Here is a 14,232-nt window from a genome sequence, read left to right as displayed (position 1 = left end):
AGGCTCTTCGTCCCAGAGAATGGAGGTCCCTGAACCCGACTGTGCGCCATGGGACGCTGCATGCACCAGGGTCCTAGGCCTGCCTGTACTAAGTCCTAAAGATCTGGAGGATTGAGACTTCCAAACAGGAAATCCTTCTGACCAGGTCCTTCTGGACAGCGTGCACACCAGACCCTGGATCGGGGCGGGGCGTCTACGAGCACCCCTGCGAGCGCCGGATCCTGGAGAGCTCAGAGAGCTCGGATCGCTCAGGTCCAAGTGCGTGTGGGATCCGCGATCCAGGACCCCGAGCACCCAGTGCTCTCCTCCCCAAGACGCCACGAGAGTACCAAGGCCTCAGTTCCTGTAACCCGGAGCTCCAGGCCTCCCCATTCTGGGGTCTCAGCGTGCACAGGTCCCGGGGACCCAGGCTTCCCCGTCCGGGGGCCTCTCTGCGCGCAGGGCCGGGTAACCAAGGAGCCCCCGGCCCCCGCTCCTCCTCACCATGGCTCTGGTGGTCGAGTCTTGCCCCCCGCAGACAGAAGCGCCAGCCGGACGGAGGCTGCGCCGTCTCCCGGCAACCGATGGGCGGTCCTGCGCGAAGTCTTGAAGATCCTCGCGAGACTCCGAGGGCTGTGACAGCCCCTAGCAACCGCGGAGGCGAGTTCCTAGCAACGCGCGCTGGGCGGAGCCCGGGGTTGCCGGAGTGGGTAGGTCTTGCCAGCACCCTGGCATCAACCCCGTGCTTGATCTCCCCGAAGCTCCTCAACGCATCCCGTTGCGTTTTGGTGGTGCTTGGTTTTGTTTTTTGCGTGTCTCCCCGACTAGCACCTAAGTTCCACTTCTTAGCTACAGCGCCTGCTGTACGGAGCAGATGCTCGGTAAAGATGCCTTCAGTGAAGGAGGGGGACAGGGAGGTAAGGAAGATCTGCCACCCAAGGGTCCCAGGCGTTATCCAAATTAGATTCAAATTTGGGCTGAGGTCATGCCCATCGGCCACACACACCCGCCCACCTTCGAAGATTCCTGCCCCCACCTCCTCACTCCCCCCACCCCCTCCGCACCCCCACCCCCGCTGTCCCGCTAAGGATGGAAGATAGCTAGGTTTCCCCCTGTGAGGAAAACTAGAAACCTCTGCCAGGAGTTTCCAGGCAGGAAGTGCAGAAAACAAAACAAAACAAAACAAAAATTCTTGCTCTGAAAACTGCTAGCCATTATATGATTTCGAAAGTGAATTTCATCTTATTACCTTAGGTACATCGCTCTAGTCAACCAGAAAGCTGAGAGTTTGTCATTAGCAGTTGTCCATCTTTACACACCATTTGTCCTCTTTCTTTCTGCACTCTCTACTTTAACATCTTCCTAACTAGTGCAGTGGGTCATGTTTTCCCTCCCATCTGGGGATGGAGAAGATTCCAGAATCTCCTCCCCACTGGAGAGTTGCACTGGGCACAGAGCATGAGTACTGAAGATGGGCCTGGGTGAGCTTGGATCTGCCAGTCTCGCCCAAGGAGGAAGATGCCTCATTCATTGGGCTCACTTACGTCCCAGGTGCACACAGAGACAGGGATCTAAGAGCCACAGTGATGACCCTGAGGGACTTCCTGTTGCTCACCCAAGCCCTGGCTGCTCTTGGTTTGGAGCTTGCACAGAGCCATGATTTATTTAGAGCAGGCCCTGAGGCCTTTCTGAGGTCTGGCCATGTCACTGTGCCTGGACAGCCAAGAGCTTGTGCCTCTGTGCCCAGACACCACCGGCCTGATAAGGGCCTCGTCTGCCCACTAATGCCAGGCCTTCCAGAGGAGTTTTGGCAGGCAACACAGTGCAGCTGGGTAACACAGAGGGGTAACTGTTGTCATTTAACACTTACTTTGGCAAACCCAATATGCTAGGTGCCTCACGTTAATTGGCTTCTTTGCTTTAGATGTCTGGGATCTCTGAATTAAATAAATGCATTAACATTAATTCCTTTCAGCAAAAAGGGCAAAAATAAGAAGGTTAGCTAAGGATAAGAAGAGAGGGAATTCATTTGTCAAAACCAGCAGCATTGCTTAGTTTATCAGTATGGATTGCAGAGATGAATAGTTCAAGGGAGCCTGGCTGACAACTCCCCTGGGCTCCTGACAAGGCCCACAGTGACCTGTGCTTTTCATATTGGATTTGAGTTCAGATCTTTAGAAAAGAGCCCTCTCTTCATATGTGTGGCTCAAGATACTTTTATTCAGCATCAAGCTGTGCAGCTCTGAAACCAAGATAAATGGCAGCTGAGTTTCCTGCAAAATCACAGAGCAAGTGTTAATACATACAAACCCACTGACCATGTTGACTAATGTCTGGCCCTTCCTAATACCTGCTTACTTGGTGGGTCAGGCAAACTGCCTTGGGCCACTACATCAACTCGATAGATGCCTGGATATTAGGATAATAAAGTATTTAAGAAGAGGGATCCCTGGGTGGCGCAGCGGTTTAGCGCCTGCCTTTGGCCCAGGGCGCAATCCTGGAGACCCGGGATTGAATCCCACATCGGGCTCTCGGTGCATGGAGCCTGCTTCTCCCTCTGCCTATGTCTCTGCCTCTCTCTCTCTCTCTGTGTGTGACTATCATAAATAAAAATTAAAAGAAAAAAAAAAGACTGAGTTCTCTCTTATTTATTTATTTTTGGGACTCTCTTTTAGAGATCCATAGTGAAGTTCTTACAAATGAAATTATATATGTGTAAAATTTGCTTCACAACAATCTTGCAGAGGCACCTGGCTGGCTCAGCTGGTTAGGCGTCTGAACTCTGGACCTCAGCTCAGGTCTTGACCTCAGGGTCATGAGTTCAAGCCTCATTTTGGGCTCCACATTGGGCTTGGAGCCTACCTAAAACAAAACAAAACAAAACAAAACAAAACAAAACAAAACCCATCCAGCAGTGGAGGAAGGTGATTGATAGTAGGGAGGAAACAAGATGAGCCTTGAGTTGGTAACTATTGAATCTGGGTGATGGTGTGATGGGTACATGCAGGTTAATCATGCTATTCTCTCTCATTTTGTTTGAAAGTGTTCTTAATGAAAAGTTAAAAATAAATAAAACACTGGCCTCCGGAGTCAGATCACCTGCTGCTTACCAGCTGGGATTGCCTTTGACAAAACTCCCTCTGTAACCACCTATTCATTTCTCACATGGGAATAATCATTAAACAATTGCAATTACAGTTACTATGATTGCATAACAGGTCACCCTCAAAAAGTAGTGGTTTAATACAGTGACAATATCTCTTTTGCTCATGGATTTACAACTCTGCCAGGACTCTTTGGGGACAGCTCACTTCAGCTCCACAAACTGTCCCCAGAGGGGTGGCTCAAAGGCGAGGTCTCAGGTCTGCCTATTGGCTGAGAGACACAAGTCTGGCCTAATGGTTATTGTTGGCCAGAACATTCACACACAGATGGCCTGCTGAGTGGCCTGGGCTTCCTCACATAAAGTGGCCAGGTTCCAGGGGGGCTTTCTGGGGGAGAGCTGAATCCCCCTTATGACCCAACTTTAGAAGTCCCATAACATCATTTCTGCCACACTCTATTGGCCAGAGCAGTCACAAGCCTTGCCCAGGTTCAAACAAAAGGGGTATAGAAGAAGGAGTGTCTTGATGGGAGTAGAAGGTTCTGGAAGTGGAATCAGAGACACTGATCTGGCCATCCTGGGAAATACAATCTGCCACCCCAGCTGACTCTGAACAGCCAGTGCCCACCCAACTGTCCCAATTTCCCAAGGCACTCACTGGCTTGCTATGTCCCCACCACCCATCCTATAACTCAGTTTTTTCCCTGAGAGGCCATTCTCTCCACTTTTTAATGTAGCAGGGAGGCGTGGCTCATAACAAGGGCTAGTTCTAGTGAGTCATGAAATCATTTTAGAAGGTTGCAGATTGCAGTTTTTGTTTTCATTTATTTTGTGAACTAAAGAAAAATGAGAACTATTAGCCTCTGTGATTGACAGTCTTAAAAGCTGTGGGTTGTATATGATTGGAGTCTAGCTAAGCAGTGAGGGCCTTGGTTGGCTGAAGCTGGATGGACCACCCGCCTTTGAGAGGGTACCTTTCCTGTGAACACCAAACTCATACCCACCTCCCTCCTCTGTGGGCCTTTTTTACTCCCAATTGGGAACAAACTCTTTCTCTCCCCCCGATGTTTTTCTTTGGTTTGGTTTGTTTTTATAAAAGTGCAGTCTTTGGGCTTGGATTCATACCTCTGGCTTCCAGACCTGGCTGTGCAACCTTGGTCAGCTTACCTACCCTGTCTGTCCTCAACTTCGTCACCTGGAAAACCAGGACACCGTCTTCCTGGGATCTCTGGGGGTATCACTGAGATACTGTGCACAAAGAACTTGGCACAGGGACGCATTTCAGGGGCTTGTGTTTGGTGTTCTCAGCGCGCCCAGACCCTGCCTTCCCTCCCGGGGCGCTCTCGCTGCCCGCTCCCATCTCCCTACCTCCCATTCCTCGCCCCCCCCCCCCCCCCCCGCCACGCTCTGGCCTCTCCATTAAACCCTTGCCCACCCCCACCCCCAGTGTTCCTCATAGGATTAATCACAATCGGCAATTCTTTGCATGGGGGCCAAGGGTGTGGGCGCTGCCTTGGCTTCTCCTCTGTGCCTCCCGGAGCTCCACTGGCCCTCGAGGAGCCGGCCGTAGCTGGCACCCCATAAATATCTGAGAGTGAACAAATGTAAGAAAGTTGGCGCAGCCGCAGGAGGAGTGAGCGCTTTGGGGGCGCAGAAGGCACCAGGCCGAGCCGGGGACCGGGAGGTCCGAGGGAGAGGTGGTCCGCAGGGCCTGGGCCGGCAGGGGGCGCGCGCGGAGCGGGGCGGGGCCGCACCTGTGCTGCGGGGCTGGGGGGGGAGGATGCTAGGGGGAACCCGGGCCCCGGAGCAGCTGCGCGCCCCGCCCCGCGGGCTCCTCCCTGCCGCCGCGGCCCCCCGGCTGCTGCCCCGATGCGCTGCGCCGGGAGCTGGGGCCGAGTCGCCGCCGCAGCTGCAGGGGCGCCCGGGCTGGGTGACGCCGCCGCCGCCCGCGCCCCTCCCAGACCCCGCCGGCCGCATGGAGCCCCCGGAGGGCGCCGGCCCGGGAGGTGAGTGCGGCCCCAAGTCCGCAGGAGTCCGCGAGCTGCGTCTTCCCCGCAGCCAGCCGCAGCCCCTCCCCCGCACCCCCCCCCCCCCCGCCGGCCCACTCACCGGCCGCTCCCGGGGGCCGCACGAGACCCTCCGGTAGCTCCGACTTGAGCCGGGCCTGCCGCCGGGGGAGCCAGGCCGGGCACCTCCCGGGAACGGCCCCCGCTTTAGGCGGGGGGCGCACACATCACGTCCCCGCCCCCTTGTCCTCTGCGGTTTGGGCCCCGGCAGCCGCCAGGCGCGCTCCGGGGTGGCTGGCCCAGAGTTTCGTGCTGAACCCCAAACCAGCAGAGCCGGGGCTCCGGGGGCCAGGGCATGGGGCGTGTCTGGGCCGTAGATTGGGGGCCGCTCCGCGAGGCGTGGGGGTCGACGCTGCCCTCCGGGGCCGCGCGTCTGCTTTGTTCGCCGGGGGCTAGGGCAGGGAGGCCGCCGCCGGGATGGGATCCTGCAGGGCACCGCGCTGGGACAGGGCCTGGGGGAAGGGGGCGTTGCACCGGCGTGGCCTGAGGGGGGCCTGCCCCAAGCGGCAGGGGTTGTCGGCCTGGGCGCGGTCCAGGGGCGCTCACCTCTGGGAGGGCAGGTGTGCACGGAGGGAAGCCTCCCCGAAGCCCCTGTCAGCCCTCGGTGACTGTTTGAGATTCTACCTAGGTCGCCCCTCTTTGGAGTCTGGCTCGGGCAGGGCGGCAGCTGGTACAGGGAGGAAAACTGTAGGAACCTCCACCTCTAGAGTCCTTTCAGGCGGAGTGTTCGGGCGCCATCGGCGCCTCCACCGGCCTGGTTAGGCCCCAGATGCATCATGGGTTTCCTAGAGGTCCCATCCCCGGGAGCCGGGAGCCGCTCTTGACCACACAGGGACCTGCGGAGGGACCCTCGCTGCATCAGCGACCTCATCTGGAGCCCAAAGGGATGGCCCCAGGGGGGGTGTCCTGAAGCAATGGGCCCACCCGCTGCTGTGTCTGCAGTCTGAGTTGGGCAGGTGCAGCCCAGACAGCTGAGGGCCCTCTGTCACCCACCCTGCAAACACCAGCAGACACACCCAGAGCTGCTGGGTGTGGGTTTTCTTTGTTTTGTCATTTGTTTAAGGGATCCAGCTCTTTCTTGCCATTGACCCCAGGCCCCAGAACTTCCCAGTGGCAGCTTTGTGGGGACCTGAGGGGAAAGGTTTGGAAGGCAAAGGCTGGGGACCAGAGTTGTGAGACTGTGGGCAAAGCAGCTTGGCCCTCAGTTTCCACGTCCACTTGTGTCAGTGGGGACAGATTCACTTCCCCTGCAGGACTGTGGGAGCCCTGAGTGCAACAGGGAGGGAAGGCATTTGGGAGAGGGGCCTTATGATCCTCCAGGTTCTGAATCTCACCTATTCCATACAGATATGTATTTATCAGGTGCCTACTCTGTGCAGGACTAGGGGTGGGAACACAGCTGAGGCCACACTGAGGGCTCATATTCCTATGCTCCAGAGCCAATTCCTGCCTACACAGTGGCCTGGTGATCTCCATTGTCTGGGATCTCACGAGGTCATGTATGGGTGCCTGTGACTGTCATTCTCTCAGTTCACTGACTTTTGAAAACTTTATTTTGGACCATGTGGAGCACACACAAAAGTAGAACAGGGCAATAAAGCTCCGTGTGTCACCTCCTAGTCTGCTCAACCAGACCACCACCAACCTCCCTTCAGTAGTAATGTGTAGTTGTCATCTGACATTATTATTTCATCTATTATTTCTGAAAATATCTCTAAAAGATAAGGTTTTCGTAGAGCATAATGAAAATCCCATTTTTGCACCTAAACAAAATAATTTCTTAAATACCAAAGTTTGCAGACATGGAGATGAGAAGGGAGGCGGTACACTTCTTGAAGGGTCCCCAACTGGGGTCTTTGGTAAACCAAGGTTCTGGTCCCAGCCAATTCCAAGCCCGTCCAAACAGCCACAAGGAGAAAGGCCACGGCCTTGTGCTCAGAAGGCTGTGCCTTGCCAGGGCCCCCTGGCATCCTTGCAGTCCAAGGACAAGGGGCTAGGGAAATGGGGTACAGGTGCCCATCTCTCCCTCCCCACTGCCATTTTGTCATATGTGATATTCATTTATTTGCTTCATGAATTTGTTCATCTGTTCATTCAGAGCATCTCCTCAATGCTCAGGGCAAGGCCCAGGACACACAGCAGGGAACTCAAGATTTGGGCCAAGTTCTCACACAAATGTGCCAGAAAATAGGTCAGCAGCCTAGCACAAGGTAACCCTATCATATCCACTTACGTCAGCCATCAGTGCTGGGGGCAGAACTGTGGTAACCCAACCGCAGTCACCACGGGGCACTATTTTGCTACCTGCACAGGTCAGGGCAGCAGTGCCCCCTGCAGGGGCTTGATGGGGGCTGCAGTGAGCTGAGAATCACGGTGTTGCTACCCCACACACTGGCCCCAGGTGCCCCTAAGCCCACCAAGCTACTGCTCAGCCTGGCACCAAGTACCCCCACCCCATGCCTGCCTCTGTGATCACCCGTCTCACACCCCAGGAAGAGCTGTGGGTCTCATCCATGGACAGCTACTTAGAAACTATGGGATGCGGTCTTGGGCTTGTTCATTCAGCAAACATTTATGGTGTACCTACTGTGTGCCAGGACCCAGCCTAGGTCCTAGAGATCATACTCCTCTTGCCCACCCCCAGCCTTTAAGCCTGGTGCTTGGCACATAGTAGGTGCACAGCAAATGCTAGTTGAGGTCGTAAGTTCTCTTGGATTTGCTCTTTATTTTTTTATTTTTATTTTTTTGGATTTGCTCTTTAATTCCATCCAAATTCAATCTTTGTTTCCATTTTGGATTTATCATAAAAATCACTTTAAAGCACACAGTTCAGTGTTTTTAGTATATTTTCAAAATTGTGAAACCACCTCTACTTTTAGAATATTTTCATTAATCTGAAAAGCAACCCCATACACATTAGTCATCCCCTATTCCACACATACCCCAGCTCTTGGAAACCATGGTCTATCTACTGTCTATGTCTTTTCTTTTCTTTTTTTTTTTTTTTGTCTATGTCTTTTCTAATCTACTTTTCTACTCTATGGATTTGCCCATTCTGGACATTTTATATAAATATTATAATACATGGCCTTTTGTGACTGGCTTCTTGCAGTTACCATGTTTTCAAAGCATGGTGCAGCCTGTATTAGTGCTTTCTTTTCTTATGGCTGAATAATATCCCTTTGTGTGGAAGGACCACATTTTGTTTATCCATCATCCGTTCATGGACATTTGGCTTTAATTCCACTTTTGACTACTGTGAATAATACTTCAATGAACATTCACATGCAAATTGTGTGTGTGGATCGGTGCTTTCAGTTCTCCTGGTGTAAGCATAGGAGTGGAACTGCTGGGTTGTGTGGTGACTCTCTACATGTAGTAATGGAGGAACCACTAAGCCATCTTCTACAATGGCTTTACATGCCAACATCAATCCATGCTCCTCCCTGGGGGCTCAGAACCTCCTCTGTCCCTGGCATCTTCTGCCCTGGCATGTGACTCTTAATCCTTATCACATTCTTCCAGACAAAAGATTGGTGTCCTTGATAACAAAAATTCCATCTTCGGCTTTTTCTCTCCACCCTGTAGCTCTGACACAGACCAGGGACCCACAGTTTACAGAGTATAGACCACTGCCAAGTGAGATGGAAAGGAATAAAAGACTAAACACCCGGTGACTTCAAACATTCAGGGCTCCTATATTCTGTTGACTCTATGATGCCATTGGCAGTAGATCCTTTGCTCTTTCAAGGATGTTGACATTTGTCAAAATGTGCTTCTTATAGTTAGTCCAACAGGCTAGTCTGTCTGAGACCCCTGGACCCCAACATCTATAATGATGCTTGTCCCTCAACCTGTACTGTCTCAACAATGAACTTCCACCTAACCTGCATCTCATAAAAAAATGGAAATAGATATTGTCCTATTCAGCTTAAAATCCTTCAGCACCTTCTCCCAGCTCACTCAGAGTAGCAGCCAAAGTCCTGATGATATGCATCCCCTACCACTGTCCCCCTGCTTCACCTATCACCACGAGCCATGTGTATGGAAGGGTCTCAGAATTAGGACGGCATAGGCCAGCGTGATATGAGCCCATCATACACCCTCAGAGGGACCAGGGTGCTGTACTTCCCCACTCAAGGAAACAAAGCAGTGTCCCACAGAGGAAAAGCTCCTTGACGACTCTTGACAGGTATTCTCAGACAGTTGGTCAGAAGCTCAAGGCAGGCGTCCCTCCTCACCCCAGGTCAGAGCAAGTTCTGAATTACATCTCTCATGCCCTTTGGGTGGAAAGGTATCTTTGCTGGGCTGGGCGGGCCAGGACACTAGTGGGTGTAACTCTACCCTCCAAGGATACTCAGAAGCCCCATTCCAAATGCATCAGAGAGGTGGAAACCAGATTGTCTGAGCCCCCATCCAACCTGGTCAGCCCCAAACCCCACGTGATGACATAGCATGGGCGGGTCCCCAGGCCCATCTTCCCTTAGCCACACCTCCCAGGGAAGGTGGTACCCTCCTAGAGGAGGCCAGATGCTGCCTAGCCAGCTCTACAGCTGTGAATGGATGGTTTATTATCCCCCTGAGCTGGAGACTCTTTAGACACAGGACCTGGCTGGTATCCTGGCTGCTGACTGCACTGTTGAGGAGAAACCCACCCCTAGCAAGCAGCTGTCAACACTGGTTGCCCAATGGGGACACTGAGGGAACCAAGGGATCTGAAACATTCTGGAGGAACTGATAGATTTGGATGGAGCGATGTGAGCTAAGAGGACAAGATGTTGGCCCAAACAACAAGGGTTGGGGTTGGTGCTAGAAGGGGGAGGGGTCCCATCTCTGAGTGCCAGTCTCTACCAAGCAGATTGCCCACAGGACCTCCTGCTCTCAACTGAAAAAGAAAAAAGAAAAAAAAAATCACCAAACATAAGCAATTACATCTTTTAAAAATAAACTGCATAGAAAAAACCTGGAGGAATATCCCCCAGTCTCTTTTACTATGAAAATAAATTATTTTGCACTCAAACAGAACAACATAGGTTTTTATAAGAAATCCATCCACTGGGGATGCCTGAGTGGCTCATTGGTTGAGCGTCTGCCTTCAGCTCAGGGCTTGATCTCACAGTCCCAGGATCAAGTCCCACATTGGGCTCCCTGCAGGGAGCCTGCTTCTCCCTCTGCCTGTGTCTCTGCCTCTCTCTCTCTGTGTCTCTCATGAATAAATTTTTTTTTTTAATCTTAAAAAAAAAAAAAAAGAAGAAGAAGTCCTTCCAAAGGTCAGACAAGCAAGTAGGGGCCATTCTGGATCACAAGGACCCCAAAGTCAAGGAAATGCAAGAGTGACCACTGGACCCTTGGTTGGACCTAAAAGTAGAGATAGATGACAGTATCGGACACCTTCTCCTTCATCCACATTACGAGGCCACCACGCAGTGGCCCTCATCTGGTATCTGGGCCAAGGCTTCCTCAGGCAACCTGGTTACAGTCCAGAGTGACAAAGGAGGGTTCACTGAGCTAAGCACTCAGGTCTTCCTCACCTACCTCTCTCCTCCCAGGTAACACCTTCTGTCTTTGTTGCAGAAATAGTTAAGGAGGTTGAGGTGCCACAGGCAGCCCTGGGCACCGTGGCCCATGGGACAGGGGACAGCTGCCACTCGCCCGCAGCCGAGGAAGAGGTTGGCATCCCAATACCAGCCCCGGGGCTCCTACAGGTCACAGAGAGAAGGCGTAAGTACAGCTGATCTGCCCGGCACATGCTCCACAGAGACCAGGAGCACCCTGGGAAATGGAGGGTGGGGTCCATATCCTGTTCAAACACACCGACAGGCGTGTGGAGGTGGGTGCTGCTGCTGCTGCTGAGACCTTACAGCTCTGGTTCTGTGTGCCTTGGCTGTACCATCTGCAAAATGCGAGACCACAGAAGGCACTTAGTCTTTAGTGTGGAGAGCAGATGGGGGTCTGGTCTACCCCATCTTATCCTGATCTCTCAGGACTTCACCCAAAGCTCTAGTTCCTCCTCAAGTGGACAGACCGTGCCCATGACGAGCTCCCCTCCTCCCCCTGCCCCCGCCCCTCCCAACAGAGCCCCTGAGCAGTGTCTCCTCCCTGGAGGTGCACTTTGACCTCCTGGACCTCACTGAGCTGACTGACATGTCCGACCAGGAGCTGGCGGAGGTCTTTGCTGACTCAGACGACGAGAGCCTGGCCAGTGAATCGCCAGCAGGTGGGCTGATGCTGGGGCACGGCAAGTGGTATGGGGCGGTCCTGGGGCCCAAGCCCATCACAGGCAGCTCTCCACAACCCCTATTTTTGAAAATAATTGTTTCTCACACGCGTCAACATTGGCATTTGTCACTGTACCATCCTATTTGCCCAACTTTAAGGGATCTTTCTTCTGTTTTCCTCGATTTTCCTTTCCAAGTGCCAACAAAAGGCCAAAGTCACAGTCCCATCAAAGGCAAAATTTACTACATGTGAATTTAATAATAAGTTAGCCCTGGCCCCAAAGCTCAACCATGACTTAGTTTCCCCTTGGGCACCCAAGACCCCGAGGGCCCCAGAAATGGCAAGGCAGCTTACGGAGGATGGGGCTCCAGCAACCTTCTCTCCCTCTCCACACCTTGTGCAGGTAGGGGGTGGGAAGGGAGGGGTCAGATCCCAGTCCTGTAGAGCCAGCACCCTGGGAGGGCAAGGGAGCGGTTGCTGTTGTGGACCAGGCTCATACACAGGGTGGGGTCTCAGCTGCACAGGGACCCTCCTTGGGCATCAGAAGAGCTTTTGCCCAGGTTACACCCAGACCTACACATCCATGTTGCTGGTGGCCTGGCATCTGTGTTTCCTAAGTCCCCAGGAGCCCCTACTGTGTAGCCAGGCATGCACACACAGGCCCAGCCCAGTAGCTACAGGAGTGACCTGATCCCCATGTTCCCGTCAGGCCTGCACCCACTGCCCCGGGCTGGCTGTCTGCGCTCCCCATCCTGGACACGAACCAGGGCTGAGCAGAACCGAGAGAAGCAACCGCTTGGTGACCCGGAGCGCCAGCCAGCAATTGTGGACACATTTCTCACCGTGGAGAGGCCCAAGGAGGACTAGGCCGGCTGGCCCTGGGGCCAAGGCAGTGCAAATCTGGACAATTCTGACCCCATGGACACTCTGCCCACCCCATGTGGCTCTGGGTCAGGTTCTCGGGGCACCCTAGCACAAGCACAGCCCAGTGGCCTTATGTACTGCTCCTTTCTTATCCCTGGATCAGGGACGACAGCATCTGAGGATGAGGTGGGAGTGGCCTAGGCCTCTTGGAAACTTCTGCCTGCAGGACTGGTGCTCTCGTCAGCTGCAAGATTCCCGAGTGGGTGCAGGGTGAGGGGAACCTAAGCCAGAGAGAGCTTCTCTGCAAAGTCCCCAAGGGTCCTCAGGGTTCTGGTCTGGGAATGGCCACACGATGCTCCAGCCCATGGGATGCTCTGCTATCCAGCAAAGTATATGGGTAGGGAGGGTCAGTACTGAACAATGTCGCCTCTTTCTGCCACCCAGGAGCATTGCTGGCACCAGGGTCACCCCCAGGCCCGAAGACCCTGCTTGTCTTGTTTCCTGTGTGACAGCCGGGCCCACCGTCCTTGGCTCAGAACACCAAATAGGCACAACCCTCAGACTGTAGGGGGAGTGGGCATGTCGGCTTTGCCCTTGCCTGGGACACATCTCCACAGCCTGTCATGCAAATGCACACAAAGGCATGCACGGTCCTAGGTCTGTGCCCCTGGCTGGCGTCATGGCCTGGGGTAAAGCTGCCGAAGGGAGACTGGGAACACAAGGGAACCCTGGCACAGCCCCTAGCCTCCAACTTAAGGGCACCAGGCTCAGCTGCTCCCAATGCTGCTCTTTATGACCTAAAGGACTAAACAGGCTCTGGTCTGACAGCAAGTCCAAAAACAGTTTTAAAATAAATGTGTAAGTTTGCTTTTGGTCCCCAGGCCAACCTGCCCTGACCCATTCCCCACTCAAATATTTCTAGGAAAGAAAAACCTGCTCTTCTGTAGAAGCCCTGGGCATCCCGTAGGCCCACTGTGCACAGCTCAAGGCAAGTTCCCCAATGAGAAAACAGGCCTCAGAAATGCTGGGGGACACTGCCTGCTGCCTGTACACGATGAGCATCAACTCAAGGGGCACCCCAGCAGGCATCACCCAGAAGTTCACTTAAAATCAAACCCTATAAGGGCAGCTGCGTGCCCCACCGACCCCACCCACCAGGGTCACCCTCCCCAATCTCCAGCCTTCCAGCTATGGCTTCCTTCCTTCTGCAGAGCTTATTTACAAAACATCGGATTAAAATCTCACTTCTTCCTATGGCCCAACCAGTCTCTTCCTTTCTAGGTGACACCAGAGCTCAGGAGTATGTGGTGGGGGCGGGGGTTGGCTACCCTAGGAGACAAACTCCTGCTCTTGTCTTTCTCCAGTGGAAGCCACTGGGGGCTCCTCTGTGCTGCTTATTTGGGTTATGTCTCAGGAACAAGTGCCCTGGATTTCTAGTCCTTAGGAAAGTAAAGGTCCTGTCCCTCACCCCCCACCCCCAGCCCAAAAAGGCACAAGGTACACTCTGGCAAGTCATCTCAGCCCAGACAGGTTCCCAGGAAGCTCTAGGTCCAGAGCAGCAGCTTGCTTAAGAAGGGAGCCAGCAAGTAAAGCCTGTGAGAAGGCCAAGGGTGAGGCCAAAACCCCAATCATTTTAATTACCCATGAAATAAGAGGCTCAGAAACCAGGCCCTGGGCCCCATGCCAGGCAGTTCCCACCACTCGGCTCTGTGGAGGGATGCATGAGCCTCCCTAATGAAAGATTCTAGACCAGGTCTCCATCCCTGGGCCCAGGAACTGACTCAAAGCCTGTTTAAGAGTGTGCCCAGGTGGCCCAAACAGGGGGAGGGGGTGAAGGAAAGAGCTGAGGAAACTCAGGGGGGTAATGAGCACAAGGGTATCCAAGGCAGAAAACAGTAGGGGTTGGGGAGCATCCAAGTGTGCTGAGGTATGCCCTGGATCCCAGAGAGGGGATGCACCAAGCCTCAAACCGAACAGGTCCCCAGGTTCTGGACACCACAC

General features: G+C 53.7%; 2 protein-coding genes across 22 annotated transcripts in view; one reads left to right on the top strand and one right to left on the bottom strand.

The window, feature by feature from the left end:
- The window catches only part of DRC4 (dynein regulatory complex subunit 4), a 59,997-nt gene that overhangs the window by 19,423 nt on the left and 26,342 nt on the right, over window positions 1–14,232 (bottom strand). For 2 of the 21 annotated variants that reach the window (XM_077891211.1, XM_077891232.1), the window contains exon 1: window positions 484–636. The exons of the other annotated variants lie outside the window; for them this stretch is intronic. In XM_077891211.1, coding sequence (XP_077747337.1) covers window positions 484–486 — 3 coding nt within the window. In that variant the 5' untranslated portion in view covers window positions 487–636. Of the gene's footprint in view, window positions 1–483; window positions 637–14,232 lie in introns of those variants that run through there. 21 annotated transcript variants of the gene reach the window in all.
- DBNDD1 (dysbindin domain containing 1) lies at window positions 4,920–13,493 on the top strand. Its single transcript, XM_077891250.1, has 4 exons — window positions 4,920–5,088; window positions 10,723–10,869; window positions 11,225–11,365; window positions 12,077–13,493. Exons 1-4 carry the CDS (start codon window positions 5,058–5,060, stop codon window positions 12,232–12,234), a joined length of 477 nt encoding a protein of 158 aa, XP_077747376.1. The 5' UTR covers window positions 4,920–5,057; the 3' UTR covers window positions 12,235–13,493.

The sequence above is a fragment of the Canis aureus genome, chromosome 3, assembly GCF_053574225.1.
Source record: "Canis aureus isolate CA01 chromosome 3, VMU_Caureus_v.1.0, whole genome shotgun sequence".
NCBI lineage: Eukaryota > Metazoa > Chordata > Mammalia > Carnivora > Canidae > Canis > Canis aureus.
This window is presented reverse-complemented; position numbering and strand designations above follow the sequence as displayed.